Source organism: Hemiscyllium ocellatum, chromosome 22 (genome assembly GCF_020745735.1).
Source record: "Hemiscyllium ocellatum isolate sHemOce1 chromosome 22, sHemOce1.pat.X.cur, whole genome shotgun sequence".
In the NCBI taxonomy this organism is placed as follows: Eukaryota; Metazoa; Chordata; class Chondrichthyes; order Orectolobiformes; family Hemiscylliidae; genus Hemiscyllium; species Hemiscyllium ocellatum.
The window spans coordinates 23,317,850-23,334,953 of NC_083422.1; the positions used below are offsets into that span (position 1 = coordinate 23,317,850).

The 17,104-nt window shown below is 39.0% G+C and overlaps 1 protein-coding gene across 2 annotated transcripts in view; it reads right to left on the reverse strand.

Moving 5' to 3' along the window:
• Positions 1–17,104, reverse strand: part of LOC132826461 (inositol polyphosphate-5-phosphatase A) — a 518,580-nt gene that overhangs the window by 105,946 nt on the left and 395,530 nt on the right. For both annotated transcript variants that reach the window (XM_060842396.1, XM_060842397.1), the window contains exon 9: positions 5,941–6,025. In XM_060842396.1, the coding sequence (XP_060698379.1) occupies positions 5,941–6,025 (85 nt within the window). The remainder of the gene's footprint in view (positions 1–5,940; positions 6,026–17,104) is intronic.

Genomic DNA, 17,104 nt, shown 5'->3' on the forward strand with positions numbered 1-17,104 from the left:
ACATCTTTTGTGCTTGTATTGCTTCTGTTGCCTCTTTCAAAATAGACTTGACATAATTTTCTTCTCCATATTTCAAGTCACCCCTACATTACAAGCATATGTATACTTTCTGCCTCTAAAATACTTTGCCAATTGAAATAGAATACCAGGACCAACTTTTCTTAAGTCCAAATGCAAAATCAACCCATGAGGAGTCTATAAAATTGGAACAAAACTGAAAAGTTTGGATATTCCTGTCAATATTACCTTACTGTAGTAGGTCTCTGAAAACCATAACGATTTAACTTGCCAATGAATTATCACATGCCAAAGACACTTTAACTCCAGCTACAGCATTACATTCTGCAAAGACATTTTATCTTACATACTGGAGCATCATTAACATCTAATTATATAATTTCAATGAGTAATTAATGGGAGAAATATCATTCTAAAGCTTGACTAATAGGGAAGCATCCCCAAGGGAGAAGCAAAACATATCCAAAAGATTACAAAAAAGTAACTCCAAAATCCATGCTCTGCTCTTCGCATTTTGAGCTCCAAAATTACCCAACGTTTCTGATGAAGGACTTATGCCCGAAATGTTGACTCTCCTGCTCCTCGGATGCTGCCTGCCCTGCTGTGCTTGTCCAGTGCCACACTTCTTGACTCTGACTCTCCAACATCCATGGACCTTAATTCCTCCTAAATGACTCCTGACCAACATAAATGTAGTTGACTCTTAACTCCCCAATAAATGCTGGCCTACCCATTGACACCTCAACCCGTGAATGAATTAAAAAAATTCTTAGTTTAAGCAAAAGCAGTGTACTGTTGTTCAAAGAGACTGAAACAAATATTAAATGTGAAAGAGTAAAATAAGCTCTCGAGTATTCCTCCCTTGTAAAAAAGGAAAGTGTAAAAAGGGAAGGTAAGGTAACTTAGTTGATATCAACGTCAATATTGATTCCTAATCAATTGTGATTGGTATTCCAAATCAAAGTAAGTCAAATAAAGTGGGCACTCAATGGAGTGCATACCTCTGTCAAACCACGCTAACATGATTGGAGTTATGCAGTTCTTCCTTGAGGTTTTATTTTCTGTTTGCTTCATGCTCAAAAACTACAAAGATTCAAAGAAACCTTTCTAATAATAGCTTTCTTATCACTGAAAATGCTTTAGTCAAATCACATCCAACAATCTGTTCTGAACACACTGCTCACATTTGACAGCTGTGAGAAATTCCACAATAGCATCTTGTAAAATTCACAACATTCTAAAACATCCAACAATATTATAAGAGAAAACATTGCACAACATCCTTTTTTCCCATATAAAAAAAGTCAATTTGCTCTGACTGTTAATGTAAACATAACCTTTGAAATAAAAAGATTCCAGGAATTGGATCTGCTTGTTTGCTAATAATAGATCAGTTTTTCTTTCTTTTCTAACAACTCGATATTCTCTGTATCAAATTTCACTGAAATTCTATTGAAATACATAGTTGACAAATAGATTGATAAAATGTAACATTAATTCTGCCTGTTTTCAATGGTGGAGACAATCGCTGTAAAACAGTTTAATCTCAATAACCTCCATGGGAAAGGGTAGGGCTCCACATGAGCAGAAGTCTTGAACAGATAAAAAGCAAAGGTTTAGATATATGATAGCTCTCCAATTGCAAGTGTTTTCTCAAAACAGGTTCCACTTACTTCTTGGACATATATTTTACCATGATGATCAACACTTATTCACAGATTTTCTTGATCAGTTCATTTCAGTCAATCACAGAACTGGTGGATTCAGAGGTATGGAACAGTAGGCAATAATTATAACCCGGGCTGGCATTTCCAGACAGTTTCTAACATTGGGCATCAGAGTTATTCACATCTTTGTTTATATTTGGGAGTATTGACATTATAAGGGTACCATGGTGTGAACCTGTTTCATTGAGGTTAAGGTGTAAGTGTGGTTTGCATTTTGCTATTATGCTTTGTTTAAATTTTAAACAGCCAGGCTAATGGATTGCCCTGTGAAATGAACCATCCAATAATTGTCACCTATTTTACTGAGTTGAATCAGGCATGTTTTGTTTCTGGCTGCAAAATACAGAGAGTTGTATTCACTTCACCAGTTTCCCAATCACCCCTCCACTCCCCCACCTCATCCCAGAACCAACCCTCCAAGTCGGCAATGCCCTCTTAACCTGTCCATCTTCCTTCCCACCTATACACCCTCCCCATTGACCCATCACAATCGCCCACCTATGTATTAATATAACAGTTTCCGGTATCTGCACATGTCCCACACTGGGCGCGCTGTTCGACAATCCTAAATTGGTTATTAGCACATCATTTTGCAAGTGTTGTCCAGTCATGAAATCACATTTGTTCTCAATATGCAAGGTCTTCACCACACCCAACCAGACTGCATTTGCAAAACTCTGCTAAAAGCAGGGTCCTGTTTATTAATCTGTGTAATTTCCAGAACATGTACACATGCTATATTGTCACTAATTGACAGTCCCAATTTGATTACTAACACTTTTTTTCGCACACTCGGGATTAATTAGCAAATGTTGTCCAGTCATGAAATCACATTTGTTCTCAATATGCAAGGTCTTCACCACACCCAATCTGTCTGCATTTGCAAAACTCACACAATGCTCAACATCAGATGCAATTTTATGATTAACTGACATTTGCTAAATAATCCTGAGTGTGCAAAAAAAGTGTGATGGCAATCATATTGGGACTGTCAATTAGTAGCAACGAAGCATGTGTGTGTGTTCTGGAAATTACACAGATTAATAAACAGGACCCTGCTTTTCGCAAACAGAAAGAACCAAAGTACCTAGTGCACCTCTTCCAGTTCAACATAATAGCTGACTGCCATTCTCTGGGCCATTTCTCAAGGTAATGCCCTGACCAATTAGATTCAACTTAAACTGAGTTTGACAGTTAACAGTAAATCATCATTAACGTGCTGCTACTAATCCAGGTCCAACCAATTCAGACTAGCTCTTCATACAATTTAAATGCTGTATTCTTTTTAATTTGGTACTGCTTGCAAATTGTGCTGATGAACCAAAGATAAAACTTTTTGACAAAATTTAGAATTTCCCAGCAATACTCATGTCTATTACCAAATGTCAGAATGTAAATGTAGTAAATAGGTGATCATGAATAAGTGTGTTCCTTTCAATGTGATTAAAACCTTATGATATCTAATCTCAGCTTGAGTCCCGAGATCTGCCCATGGTAGGTGCTAAGTGAAGTTGGATTGTGGGTCTAATGGCAAAAGTAATTGGAGGATACAGGTTGGAAAGAATTGGTATTATTTTGGCAATGACGTTATAGGTTATCAAGGAATGTCAGAGCAGTCATGGGAGAGGGTACAGGGATACATTTTGGAAAAAAAGACATGAGGGACAGGGGAAATATGTTGATATGATTTGGCATGGATGGGGCCAGGGGAATGTGGAGCTGAAGGCTGAAGGAATGTTTTATGTTACATCATCTAGACACATGGCAGTTCCCTGATAAAAACATTTCTGCATTCAACAGTCTCCTCAGTTTTTCTGCCTTTGCCTGCCTAACCTCTACTTACCTTACCCCAATACTCCCTGACCAAAGGTCTGACACGTTTATAAAGATCAGGTTACTGGGAATGTTCTCACCTCTGCATACCTGACCCAGGAATGAAAATCTGAGCCCAAGAGGAGCTACTAATCCCATTTTTGCACCATCAAAAAGACTTCCTTTTTTACATCTCTGTAACATTGCTTGACTTTGGCCCTGTCTCGGCTCATTAGCTGTTAGAACTCCTTTCCATTGTCTTCATTGTGTCTGGTCCAAGCAATTTCAACGAACTCCAGGCTCCCAAAATCAATGTCTTGTTAACTCCAGGTGATCCAAAACCATTTTCATGACCTAACTAGCAGAAAGTCTTGTTTCCTTAACAAGAGTGTACTCGCTGACCTGTACTGGCTCCCAATCAAGCAATGTCTTTCACTTAAAATTCTCCTCCTTGATTTCAAATCATGGTCTTGCCCCTCCCTATATCTGTCATTTTCTCCAACTCCACAACCTTTCAAGATCCCTGCACTCCTCTAATTCTGAGTTCTTGCGTATTTTCAATTACAATTGATCCACCCTGCCTTCAGTTGCCTAGATCACAAGTTCGGAATCCCTTCCTTCCTCCTCCTCCAATTCACATCCCTCTTTTAAAACACTCGTTAAAACATACCGCTTTGACCAAGCCTCTGGACAAATCATCTAACATCGCTTTATGTGGTTTGGTGTCATCCTTTGTCTTGCAATGTTCCTGTAAAGTGCCTTACAACATTTTATTGCGTTAACAGCAAAACAGAAATATAAGTTGTTGGGGGTCATGGTAGGCTCCAAAATCAAATAAAAGTTGATAAAGTTCATACTGACATAAAATCTGCAGCACACATGGATACTATCAGATACTATTTAATTTGAATTTAACCGGCTAGCAAAGAACTTTAGTGGGAGTAGAAATACTCCTGTGTGACAAAAATTAATTTCTTAACAATAAAAAAAACCTGTGGATGTTAGAAGTCAAAAACAGAAACTAGTATATATAAATTGCTGGAAAAACTCAAGCTGCGTCTGTGGAGAGAAAGCAGAGTTAATGTTTCCAATCCAGTGACCCTTCTTCTGAGCTTTGCCAGAAATTTCTGTTTTATTTCTACTTTCTGTTTAACAAGTAGCATATTTAGAATCCTTGCACTTATTTCCAAAAGTGCTCTTTTGCCTTACTCTGAACTGTAGATTGATGCTGCTAAAACAAAAATAACTTAATTTTATGATGATAGATTGTGATTTATATTACAGGGCTATGCTAACATTTTATGTAATCCTGCCTACACCGAATACTTTCTGAACACCGAGCACCTTGTACAATTGGTGAAATCTGAAGAATATCACTCCTCCCCCTCACTTGTACTGAATATAACCCATTTATACTTAGTATTTCTTCAGCAACATTTACCAATTTTTAAAACAAACTCTTATTTATAGAGCCATAGAGATATATAGCATGGAAAGAGACTGTTTGGTCCAACTCATTCATGCCAACCAGATATCCTAAATTAATCTAATCCCATTTGCCAGCAGTTGGCCCATATCCCTCTAAACCCTTCCCATTCACAGTCCCACCCAGATGCCTTTTAAATGTGTAATTGCACCACTTCCTCTGGCAGCTCATTCCATACACGTACCACCCTCTGCATGAAAATGTTGCCCCTTAGGTCTCTTTTAAATCTTGCCCCTCTCAATGTAAACCTACTCCCTCTAGGTTTTGACTCCCCTACCCTGAAGAAGAGACTTTGACGATCGTCCTTATGCTGCAATTTATCTTTTATTTAACTCTATTTGTTCTTCTTAAATTTATTTTCCTTTTATCCAGATTATCTGTAAATGCTCAATTATACTGTGCTCACATATCGAAGGGCTCAGTGCCCAGACCAGTGGTACAAAATTCCCAATAACATAACTCCACTCTCTACAAACTGGAACAAAATGAAGACAGAATTAGACAATCTGCTGACTCCTCATTTGTTATGATTTTTAAAAAATGTTAATTTTCTGTTCATAAAACAAGAGCTAATTGTGTCAATGCTAGTGGTCACTTGACATAAATGCACATTTTATTGATGAATAGCCATATGGAGATTGTTTATTTCAATGATTCCTCTGTAATGTGATTAATTGAGATAAATATGCTCCAAAAGAGTTCAAATTCCAACTCTCGCCTCAATAATTTTTCTTTAATGTTTCCTGCTCTAATATTCTAACTTCAACTTTCGCTAGTGTTTTGCCCTTTTGGAAAACCCAACCCAACTGTTGAGAATATTGTGAAACTAGACAGTAAAAACTTGAACGTTGGTGGAACCGGAGTCTTGTAGAACTTCTGTTCATCAATAACACCTACCTCTATCACACCTTTAGAATCCAACCTGAAGTTGAAGTCACCAAACAGGAAATGTGGTACTTTGTCATATCGTTGATCTGTAATCCTAGAGTGAGGATGAGAAATTTATTTGCATTTTCTATATACTTTTAGCTCAGGTTTATTAATTTAAAATAATAGAACATTGCTAAGTCAAGGATACAAAAACAAATTTAGAGTGACTCCTGCCAGAAGCACAGAATTGGTGAATTTATCCTTAAAACTGGATCACTTTGAGTAAAATTACATTAAATATCATAAGTTACATCATGAACTTACAGATCACAATCAAATTTCTCAGAGCAATTCAGACAATGTTTTCTAATGTGTGTCTTGATGAATAATGAAAAATATATTCTAAGAACCTTTACAATGTGCAAGTCAAGATGCATTATTTTACAACATTACATTCGGCAGTTTCACTTAAGTCCTTTGGAAAAATAATATACATGACAGAAGGTACAGGTGAGGAGCATGTTGGAATATTCTTCATTTACCTGAATGAGTCCAACTCAAAACATCTGACCCCCATCCAGGACAATGTTCTCTACTTGAAAGTCATCCCTCCATCATTTTAAACATTCACTTTCTTCATTACCAGTGCCCCAACTGCAGTAGGAACCAATTATAATATCTACTGCAGTGACACACAAACGTTTTTATAACCGTACTCTTTAAACCTATGATATTAGCTTCCTAGAGGACAAGGACAGCAGATACAAAAAAAAAAATGACCTGCTGCCAGTCTCCTCCAAATCAAACACCATCCTGACTTGGAAACATACTGTCATTCCTTCACAGTCCTGGAACTTCCTTTGTAACAGCACTGTAAAAGTATCTGCACCATTGGTCTGTAGTGGTTTGAGAAGATAACTTACAGCCACTTTCTCAAGAGTAATTAGGGATGAATAACAAATGTTGGCATTGCCAACACTGCCCACATCCCTGAAAAAAAAATGTACGAACTGGAGGAAGATAATTCATATTTGCCAGCACTGTCAAAGGATAGAGAATTCATCAACACGGATCATACCTGGCATTTGCAGGCTCGGATAGCACTTGAGGATGGTCTTGAAGTTTAGGAACACATTTCACAAGGCAAGATCCTTATTTCTTCAGCACTAAAAGTATTCACTTTCCAGGTTAGGCCCTCCACAACATCATCACAATACTCTTACATCATTTGAAAAGTGTGTCCTGGAGTAGTAATAGAGCTTTCCACAAGCTTATGTACACCAAATTTCCACGTTATTATAGGAGCCATAGAGATGTACAGCACGGAAACAGACCCTTTGGTCCAAATCGTCCATGCTGACCAGAATCTAGTCACAGTTGCCAGCACTTGGCCTATATTCCAATAAACCCCTCCTATTCATATACCCATCCAGATGCCTTTTAAATGTTGTAATTGTACCAGCTCCACCACTTCCTCTAGCAGCTCATTCCATAATAGCCCCACTCTTTGTCTGAAAACAGTTGCCCCTGAGGTCCTTTTTAAATCTTTTCCCTCTCACCCTAAACCTATGCCATCTAGTTCTGGACTCCCCCACTCCAGGGAAAAGACCTTGTCTATTTACCCTATCCATGCCCCTCATGATTTCATAAATCTTTATGAAGACACCCCTCAGCCTCTGACATTCCAGGGAAAACAGCCGCAGCCTAATCAGCCTCTCCCTATCGCTGCAACCCTGGCAACATCCTTGTAAATCTTTTCTGAACCCTTTCATGTTTCACAACATCCTTCCTATAGGAGGAAGACCAGAATTGTGCACAATATTCCAAAAAGTGGCCATACCATACAATGTTATTATATAAAAACCAAAGGAACAGCGGATGCTGTATATCAGACATTGCTGGAAAACCTCAGCAGTTCTGGTAACATCTGAGGAACGTTCTGGGGAAGGAACACTGCACCCAAAATATTAACTCTAATCTCTCTCCACAGATGCTGTTAGACCCACTGAGCTTTTCCACTAGTTTGTCTTTACGCCACTTTATTATGTATCAAGCATAAATTTGATTCGTAATCCAATGAGGCATTGACATTTAGGCATAATTTTCTGTCTTCATATTTAATGCCTCAGTCACAGATTATTTGTCGCAATGCTTTTTCCAACCTAACCATCTGCAAGAAAACTTTTAAGATGCAAGTGTGATACTTCTGTATGATGGCTTTTTAAATGCTATCATCTTCCTTTTATGCTATTATTTATCCATTTTATACTAATTTTAGCTTTCTGTAGGTGTCCACTATTTGGCAAAAGTGAGGACTGCAGACACTGGAAACCAGCCTCAGATGCTGCCTGACCTGCTGTGCCTTTCCAGCATCACTCTGATCTAAAGTCCACTTATTTGCCCTAAATGTACATTTCTTCTGAAACATTGTTTCCTCATTATGTCAAAAGTTAACAGAACATTTTTTTTTCTTTCTGTATTGTTCAAAATTTGCTGATTTGGTTCCAGTAACACCGGATCCAAGTCAATCTTGATCCTCCAGTTGGTTGGAATTTGAAAGACTAGAATCAAGGCAACTGACAAGTAGTAAAGTACTAAATTCAAATCCTTAATCCCAGCAGCAAAGCATGACACTCACAAATAAATACTGAGTCTATCCTGCCACCATGATAAATTAGCTAGATTTAGCTTGGCACGCAGATATTAACGTCCCTGAATCAAGACTGAACAAATACCAGGGTAAAACACCATCCTTGGCGCAATTATAGCCACAACTCTCACCACAAAAACTTTCGTTCTGAGTTTAAGTGATAGTTTAACATAATTGTTTATTGACTTCAGTTCATTTGAGATGTTTGACTGTTGTAAGTTTATTGTTGCTACACTATTGCTAGTCCCTGTATCTCAGCTGATATTGATCATTATTTCTCCAAATTGCTTGGTGTTTTTGCATTCTTTTTTACATAAATACAGTTACATAAATAGAGAAATGCACGTAAAACAAGAATCTTGTATTCAAAGTATTTTTACTTGACATCTGACGCTGAGACAGTTGAGAAAGTTTGATGCTGAATTCATAAAGTGCTTTGTTCCCCATTATACTGATGAAACACCTCTCCGTTACACAAAATCAGTAAAGAAACAAATAGTCAATGACCACTTGAAGTTGCTGTTCAAATAAGAAGTTCCGAAAGATAACACTGTGGTGAACATTTTCTGAATCCTGCAGATAAAATAGTTTCATGAGCAGACTGGACCTTTCCAAAAAAAGTAACAACATTTCCATCAATTAGGAATAATTCTTCTGGAGTTGTCTTTCAAAGGTCAGGGAGTGCTACTGGGTAACGAAACAGCTTACAGCCTTATGTTTTTTCTCCTAATTCAATACTCCTGTATACTAAGAAGTCAAAACCAGGACAAAAAGCACAAAACTAGCCATGTCAGACATTGCAGTGGTAAAACGACAAAGAGGCCTGCAGCCCCTGATTTGCTATAACATTTCATAGTTATTCTGTCAGGAGGATCAGTTCCCCTTTCAGTTAATTGCCATGCCTAATACGATAGCCTGTATCATTCAGTTGTTCTAAGTCAAGGTATCAGCTGCAGGTCAGAAGGTAACATTTTGTTTACAAGATTATTTCCTAAAGTACTTATCCCACATTCCCTGTGAAAGTTGACTTTGCTTTTTGTGGAGGAAGAATTGGGAATAGAAAATTATCCACAGTGGCTGGATCTGAATGGGTTTAGGTGGGAGGTCTGAAAACTGCCTGCCATGACACCCAGCAGGATGCCTTATTAGCTGCGTCATCACAGTTCATTCAAGCAAACCATAACAGTGTCACCAACATTCCCACACAAAGACAAAGTTCTTCACACAGTCTATAAACATGCTTCTCCTGGCCAATTCTTCCCCGGCTGACATCAGTGAAAAGATTTTAAAAATAAGCTCCGTCAAGCAGACTGAATGAGCTGACGATTCTTCAAGCTTCCTGAGAAGAGATGTTCTGGGGGTCAGCACATAATTTATCACTGATGAGAAGAGTTTATTCTTCCAGCTATTATAACTGCAACGATATTACACAAACTAGTTCTTACCATTAGAGATTTTTCAAATGTAATATGAAGCTGTTAAGAAAGAGTTTTTGTCAGAACTGTCACCAATTTTTATAAAGGATTGGCATCAGAGAATATTCAAACAAAAGGGACATTTACATACGTTCCATATGAAATAAAAGTCTGTGTGACCTCCCAAAGCATAGAATCCAGAATAGGAGTCACCAGGAGCAATGCAAACTAACAATAAAGGTCACTGAAAGGTTACTGAACACAGCAGAGAATGACAGATACAGTCACACAAACAGTATCTACTCTGTCAATTATCCTAGTGGTGAGTTTTATGACAATCAAGCTAAATGTCTAAAGACTACTGGCATTAAAATAGTCAGAAACCACTTGGTATCTATTCTGTGTTACTGTTCTTTATTATAATTCACACTGCATTTGAGTGCTCTCATCTTATAGTCAGACAAGATAAGTACCTCTTATCTTTAAGTGGATATTTTCAGTCCCAGGACATTGGGTAAAGCAACCTCTGGTTTTCCTATGATCATTTCCCATGAGTATCAATTTTCCTCCCACAGTCCAAAGATGTGCAGGTTAGGTGAATTGACCATACTAAATTATCCTAGTGTTCAGGGATGTGTAGGCTAGGTGCATTAGTCAGGGAAATGTAGAGTAGTAGGTGTAGGTGAAAAGGTCTGGGTGGGATACTCTTCAGAGGGTTGGTGTGGACTTGTTGGACTAAATGACCTGTTTCCACACTGTAGGGATTGCAATTCTAGTATTTTACAGCACAGCACAGAACCAGACCATTTAAACTAACAAACTTCTGCTAATGTTTATGCTCTAAGCAAAATTGCTTCAAATATACATTATCTTGCTGTACATGTCTTTCTATAGTATTCACAGCACAGAAGCAGGTCATTCCATCAAACAAGTCAATGTTTATGTTGTACATAAGATTTCTCTCATCTTTCTGTGTCTAACTCCATCAATATATTTTTCCACTTTCATATATGTCTGACATCCCATTAAACGTAAAACACAAACATGAAGTGCTGGCAGCATCTGGTGAAGCAGGGTTACCAGACTCAAAATCTTAACTCTGCTTCTCTCTCTTCTCATGCTACCAGGCCCGCTGAATTTCTCCAGCACTTTCTGTTTGTGATTCAGATTTCCAGCATCTGCAGTTCTTTTTTATATTCCCTTTAAATGAATCTATTCCGATTATTTCAACTGCTCTGTGTGGTAGTGATTCCACATTCTAACCACTCCCTAGAACTTTCTCCGGAATTCCATTTTGGGTCTTTGAGTGACTCTTCCATATTTATCACGTCTTGTTCTGTTCTCTGCTAAAAGTGGAAACAATTTCTCTGCTTTTACCCATCAAACCCTTTCATAATCTTAAAGAGGTCCAACAGGTCACCTCCTAGTCTCCAAAGAAAAGATCCCCAACCTGTCCAACCTTTCCTAACAGGCATAACCTCTTATTTCTTGTATGACACCAATAAACCTTCTCCACACCTTTTCTAGTGTGACTATACAATACTGAAAATGTGTTGCTGGTTAAAGCACAGCAGGTCAGGCAGCATCCAAGGAACAGGAAATTCGAAGTTTCGGGCCAGAGCCCTTCCTGATGAAGGGCTCTGGCCCGAAACGTCAAATTTCCTGTTCCTTGGATGCTGCCTGACCTGCTGTGCTTTAACCAGCAACACATTTTCAGCTCTGATCTCCAGCATCTGCAGACTTCACTTTTTACCTGACTATACAATACGCCAACATTTTCAGATGATTCCTTACCATTTGTAATTTTGTTTTAGCAACTTCCAGCAGACAGTCTGTTTTGGGGCAAGTGTGAGGCAGATAGTCTGTTTTGGGGCAAGGTCATAAAGGCTAACAGGGACAAATGTTTTGGCTTTACTAACAGCATTTTGCTTTTGGTACTGTCATGCCTCTCTTTCTGAAAGGAGATTGATATGCAATCCAATTAAGCTCCAATAACACACTGAATGATCAATAAATGAGAAGTTAATATTTCCAAACTTGTTTACTGCTAATTGCAAAACATCATCAGAACACAACATCGAAAACATGGGTGTGGCATAAACTATTCATTTAACAATCTAAAAGGGACTGGACCACAAAGTTATTGAAACACTTTTGAAAGCAGCCTTTAGAGTATTAAGTGAGCTCTGAAGTCTCACTTGGAATAGTTACAATACACCAACGTTTTAGAAAATTCTGAGGAAAACAAAACTGGCAGTATTCCTGAAACACTAAAAACAACTGAATATATTGATTCTAAGGATATAAGAATGTGAAAGTTGTATAAGTCAAATTCCTGTCAATAAAATTTCATGCAATACTCTCTTATAGCTATCATTGTATATTTGAAGGCCACGCGCAGGGAGTATTTTGTTCGGTTAATTGAATGCTGGATAATTGAATGCCGGTTAACATAGTTTAGCCATGCATCGGGACCTTGAAGTCTTCTTTGGATAATCTGAAATTCAGATAATCGAGGTTCCTCGATGAAACCTACAAAGGCTTATACTATCTCCAAGAACTACAAAGCTTTATTCACATAAACATAAATAACAGAGATTACCGATAATCAAGAATTATGCAGGACTATTCCACCATATACATGAACTAAATAGATGTATTCTTATTTTCAAAAAAAAATGTGTAGGAAAGTCTCCTTTTCATGAACAATCTGGGCATATACCTAGAAACAAAAATGGTCAAGCCTTCTTTGCGATAATTGTAAATGAAACTGATTTTGAAAAACATACATGAAATATTATGTAGTTGTTGATTTTCATGGTGTTTCTCACAAGCAGGAGTACTTTTTCCTTACTTTATGGTATGGTAGATGTCAATCCATAAAGACAATTAAAGCAATTTTAACAATGTAATTTTTACAGGGTTGATTAATCTCAGGGATGTAGGAACAGGAGTAAGCCATTCAGCCCTTTGAGACTGCTCCACTATCCAATACAATCATGGCTGACCTGTTTCCACATTCCAGTCTAATTCCATATGCCAGTCTCAGGCCCAAATTCCTTGGTACCTTCGTTTAATAAAAGTTTGTCTTTCTTATGATATAAATTTAACAACTTAATTAACACCGACTGCCATTTGAGGAAGATAATTCCAAACCTCCACTACCCTTTTCATGTAGAAGTGCTTTTTAATATCTCTCCTGAATGTCCTGGCCGTAATTCTTAGACTATGCCCCCGGTTCTAGAAGCTTCAACCAGTGGAAATAGTTTGTCTTGATCTACTCTGCCTTTTCCTGTTAATATCTTGAATACCTCAATTGGATCACCCCTTAACCTTCTAAATTCTAGAGAACAAAGACCTAATTTGTCTAATCTCTCCTCATGATGTAACCCCTGAAATCCAGGTACCATCACTGTAAGCCTGTGATGAATTCCCTCTTGGGCTAAAACATCCTTCTTAGGGATGGTGCACTCTTAAGTGGGGTGTAACTTGAATTTTGCACAACTGCAGCATAATGTCTGCATCCCTACACTCCAGTTCTTAGATAGGAAAGCCAGGATTCCATTAGCCTTCCTGACTATTCTTGGTACTTGTTCAAGGCATTTTGTCTTGAAGATTATCAATAACCATGGGAAAGAGCAGACATACTGAATGATTAATTTGCTTCAATATTCACAGCAGAATACAATAGCTTACGGTGGTGTGGACTTGTTGAGCTGAAGGGCCTTTTTCTATACTGTAGAGAATCTAATCTAATCTAAAAAGTCCCAAAGAAGTTAATCGACGATCAGGGACAAGGTCTAAATAAACTAGCTGAAGTAAATCATCAGGTGATGGGGAAATTAATGGAAGCGAAGAGTGATAAGTCCCTAGGACCTGAAGGTTTCCATCCACAGGTGTTGAAGAAGGTGGGAGAGCACATTGCTGATGCTAGAACCATAACCTTTCAGAGTTCCTAGATTCAGGAATTGTACCTCTGGATTGGAAATTTGCTCATGTCACTCTGCTCTTTAAGAAAAGTGACAGATGGCAACCGAGTAATTATAGACCAGTTAGCCTGATATTTGTGGTGGGGATTTGTTGGAGTCTATAATCAAGGACTGGGTAACTGATTACTTCAAAAAATTTCAGTTAATCAGAGAGAATCAGCATGGATTCATGAAGGGTAGGTCATGTCTAATAAACCTCAGAGGATTTTTTGAAGAGGTGACAAAGGTAGTGGACAGAGATAAGCAAATTGATGTTGCTTATATGAAGTTTTAAAGTCCCACAAAGATACTGTTAGCTAAGGTGGAAATCCACGGAATTGAAGGCAAATTACTGACATGGATAGGAAATCAGTTGAGTAGCAGGAAACAGAGAATTGAAAAATGAGTAAGAAATGGGCCAACTCTTGAATCCAGAGAACTCGGAAAGTTTACGGTTAGGGCATTGGCAATATGCTTTCCTCCCTCCATTACCACCTGTGGATGGAAACCATCAGGTCCTGGGGATTTGTCACACTTCAGTTCCATTAATTTCCCCATTATCGATGTTTTATAGAGTCACAGAGTCATAGAGATGTATAGCATGGAAACAGACCCTTCGGTCCAACTCATCCATGCCGACCAGATATCCCAACCAATCTAGTCCCACCTGCTAGCACCCTGCTCATATCCCTCCAAACCCTTCCTATTCATATACCCATCCAAATGCCTCTTAAATGTTGCAATTGTACCAGCCTCCACCACTTCCTCTGGCAGCTCATTTCATACACGTACCACCCTCGGTGTGAAAAAGTTGCCCCTTAGGTCTCTTTTATATCTTTCCCCTTTCACCGTAAACTTGTGCCCTTTAGTTCTGGACTCCCCAAACCCAGGGAAAAGACTTTGCCTATTTACCCTATCCGTGCCCTTCATAATTTTGTAAATCTCTATAAGGTCACCCCTCAGCCTCCGACGCTCCAGGGAAACCAGCCACAGCCTGTTCAGCCTCTCCTTATAGCTCAAATCCTCCAATACTGGCAACATCCTTGTAAATCTTTTCTGAACCCTTTCAAGTTTCACAACATTTTTCCGATTGGAAGGAGACCAGAATTGCATGCAATATTTTATTTAGACCTTGTCCATAATCATCTGTTAATTTCTTTGGGACTTCTGGAAAGCTAACCTCCTTTTCAGCTTGAACACTGGAACAAAATAACTATTCAACATGTCTTCCATTGCCCCTTGGCCATTGAAAATAACACCATTCTCAGCCTTCAGTGGGCCAACAGTACTCTTAACCAGTCACTTCCCCTTTATGCAACTACAAAATCCCTTCTGGGTGTTAGAGGCTGGGCCTCTTGCTGAGATATTTGTATCATCGATAGTCACAGCTGAGGTGCTGGAAGACTGGAGGTTGGCAAACGTGGTGCCACTGTTTAAGAAGGGTGGTAAAGACAAGCCAGGGAACTATAAACCGGTGAGCCTGACCTCAGTGGTGGGCAAGTGTTGGAGGGAATACTGAGGGACAGGATGTACATGTATTTGGAAAGGCACGGACTGATTAGGGATAGTCAACATGGCTTTGTGCGTGGGAAATCATGTCTCACAAACTTAAATGAGTTTTTTGAAGAAGTAACAAAGAAGATTGATGAGGGCAGAGCAGTAGATGTGATCTATATGGACTTCAGTAAGGTGTTCGACAAGGTTCCCCATGGGCGACTGATTAGCAAGGTTAGATCTCAAGGAATACAGGGAGAACTAGCCATCTGGATACAGAACGGGCTCAAAGGTAGAAGGCAGAGGGTGGTGGTGGAGGGTTGTTTATCAGACTGGAGGCCTGTGACCAGTGGTGTGCCACAAGGATCAGTGCTGGGTCCTCTACTTTTTGTCATTTACATAAATGATTTAGATGCGAGCATAAGAGGTACAGTTAGTAAGTTTGCAGATGACACCAAAATTGGAGGTGCAGTGGACAGCGAAGAGATTACAACAGGATATGGACCAGATGGGCCAATGGGCTGAGAAGTGGCAGATGGAGTTTAGTTCAGATAAATGTGAGGTGCTGCGTTTTGGGAAAGCAAATCTTAGCAGGACTTATACACTTAATGGTAAGGTCCTAGGGAGTGTTGCTGAATAATGAGACCTTGGAGTGCAGGTTCATTGCTCCTTGAAAGTAGGGTCGCAGATAGATACGATAGTGAAGAAGGTGCTTGGTATGCTTTCCTTTATTGGTCAGAGTATTGAGTACAGGAGTTGGAAGGTCATGTTGCGGCCATACAGGACATTGGTTAGGCCACTATTGGAATATTGCATGCAATTCTGGATTCCTTCGTATCGGAAATATGTTGTGAAACTTGAAAGGGTACAGAAAAGATTTACAAGGATGTTGCCAGGGTTGGAGGATATGAGCTGTAGGGAGAGGCTGAACAGGCTGGGGCTGTTTTCCCTGGAAAGTCGGAGGCTGAGGGCGGACCTTATAGAGGTTTACAAAATTATGAGGGGCATGGACAGGATAAATAGACAAAGTCTTTTCCCTGGGGTCGGGGAGTCCAGAACTAGAGGGCATAGGTTTAGGGTGAGAGGGGAAAGATATAAAAGAGACCTAAGGGGCAACTTTTTCACGCAGAGGGTGGTACGTGTATGGAATGAGCTGCCAGAGGATGTGGTGGAGGCTGGTACAATTGCAACATTTAAGAGGCATTTGGATGGGTATATGAATAGGAAGGGTTTGGAGGGTTATGGGCCGGGTGCTGCAGGTGGTACTAGATTGGGTTGGGATATCTGGTCGGCATGGACAGGTTGGACCGAAGGGTCTGTTTCTATGACTCTATGAATCTAAGTAGAAATTTTGAGCCATTTAACATTCCTTGAAATTTACTGTTTAAGCATCAGATATGTTAGACAATTTTAAACTGATATATAACCTTTCAAAGAAAATGTCTGGCTTCAGCAAATAGTTTACACAAATAAATTACAAAGCTTCAGCCTGTGATTTTATGTTTCCCAACTGCAAATTGAAGGGAGTTCATTTTTACTTCACATGGTCCTATAAAATAGATGTTATGATATGAGTTGTTCATTACACATCACTTCTGATATTTATTACCTTTGACTGCAAGGGCCAAGGAGTGGCAGATGGAGTTTAATTTAGATAAATGTGA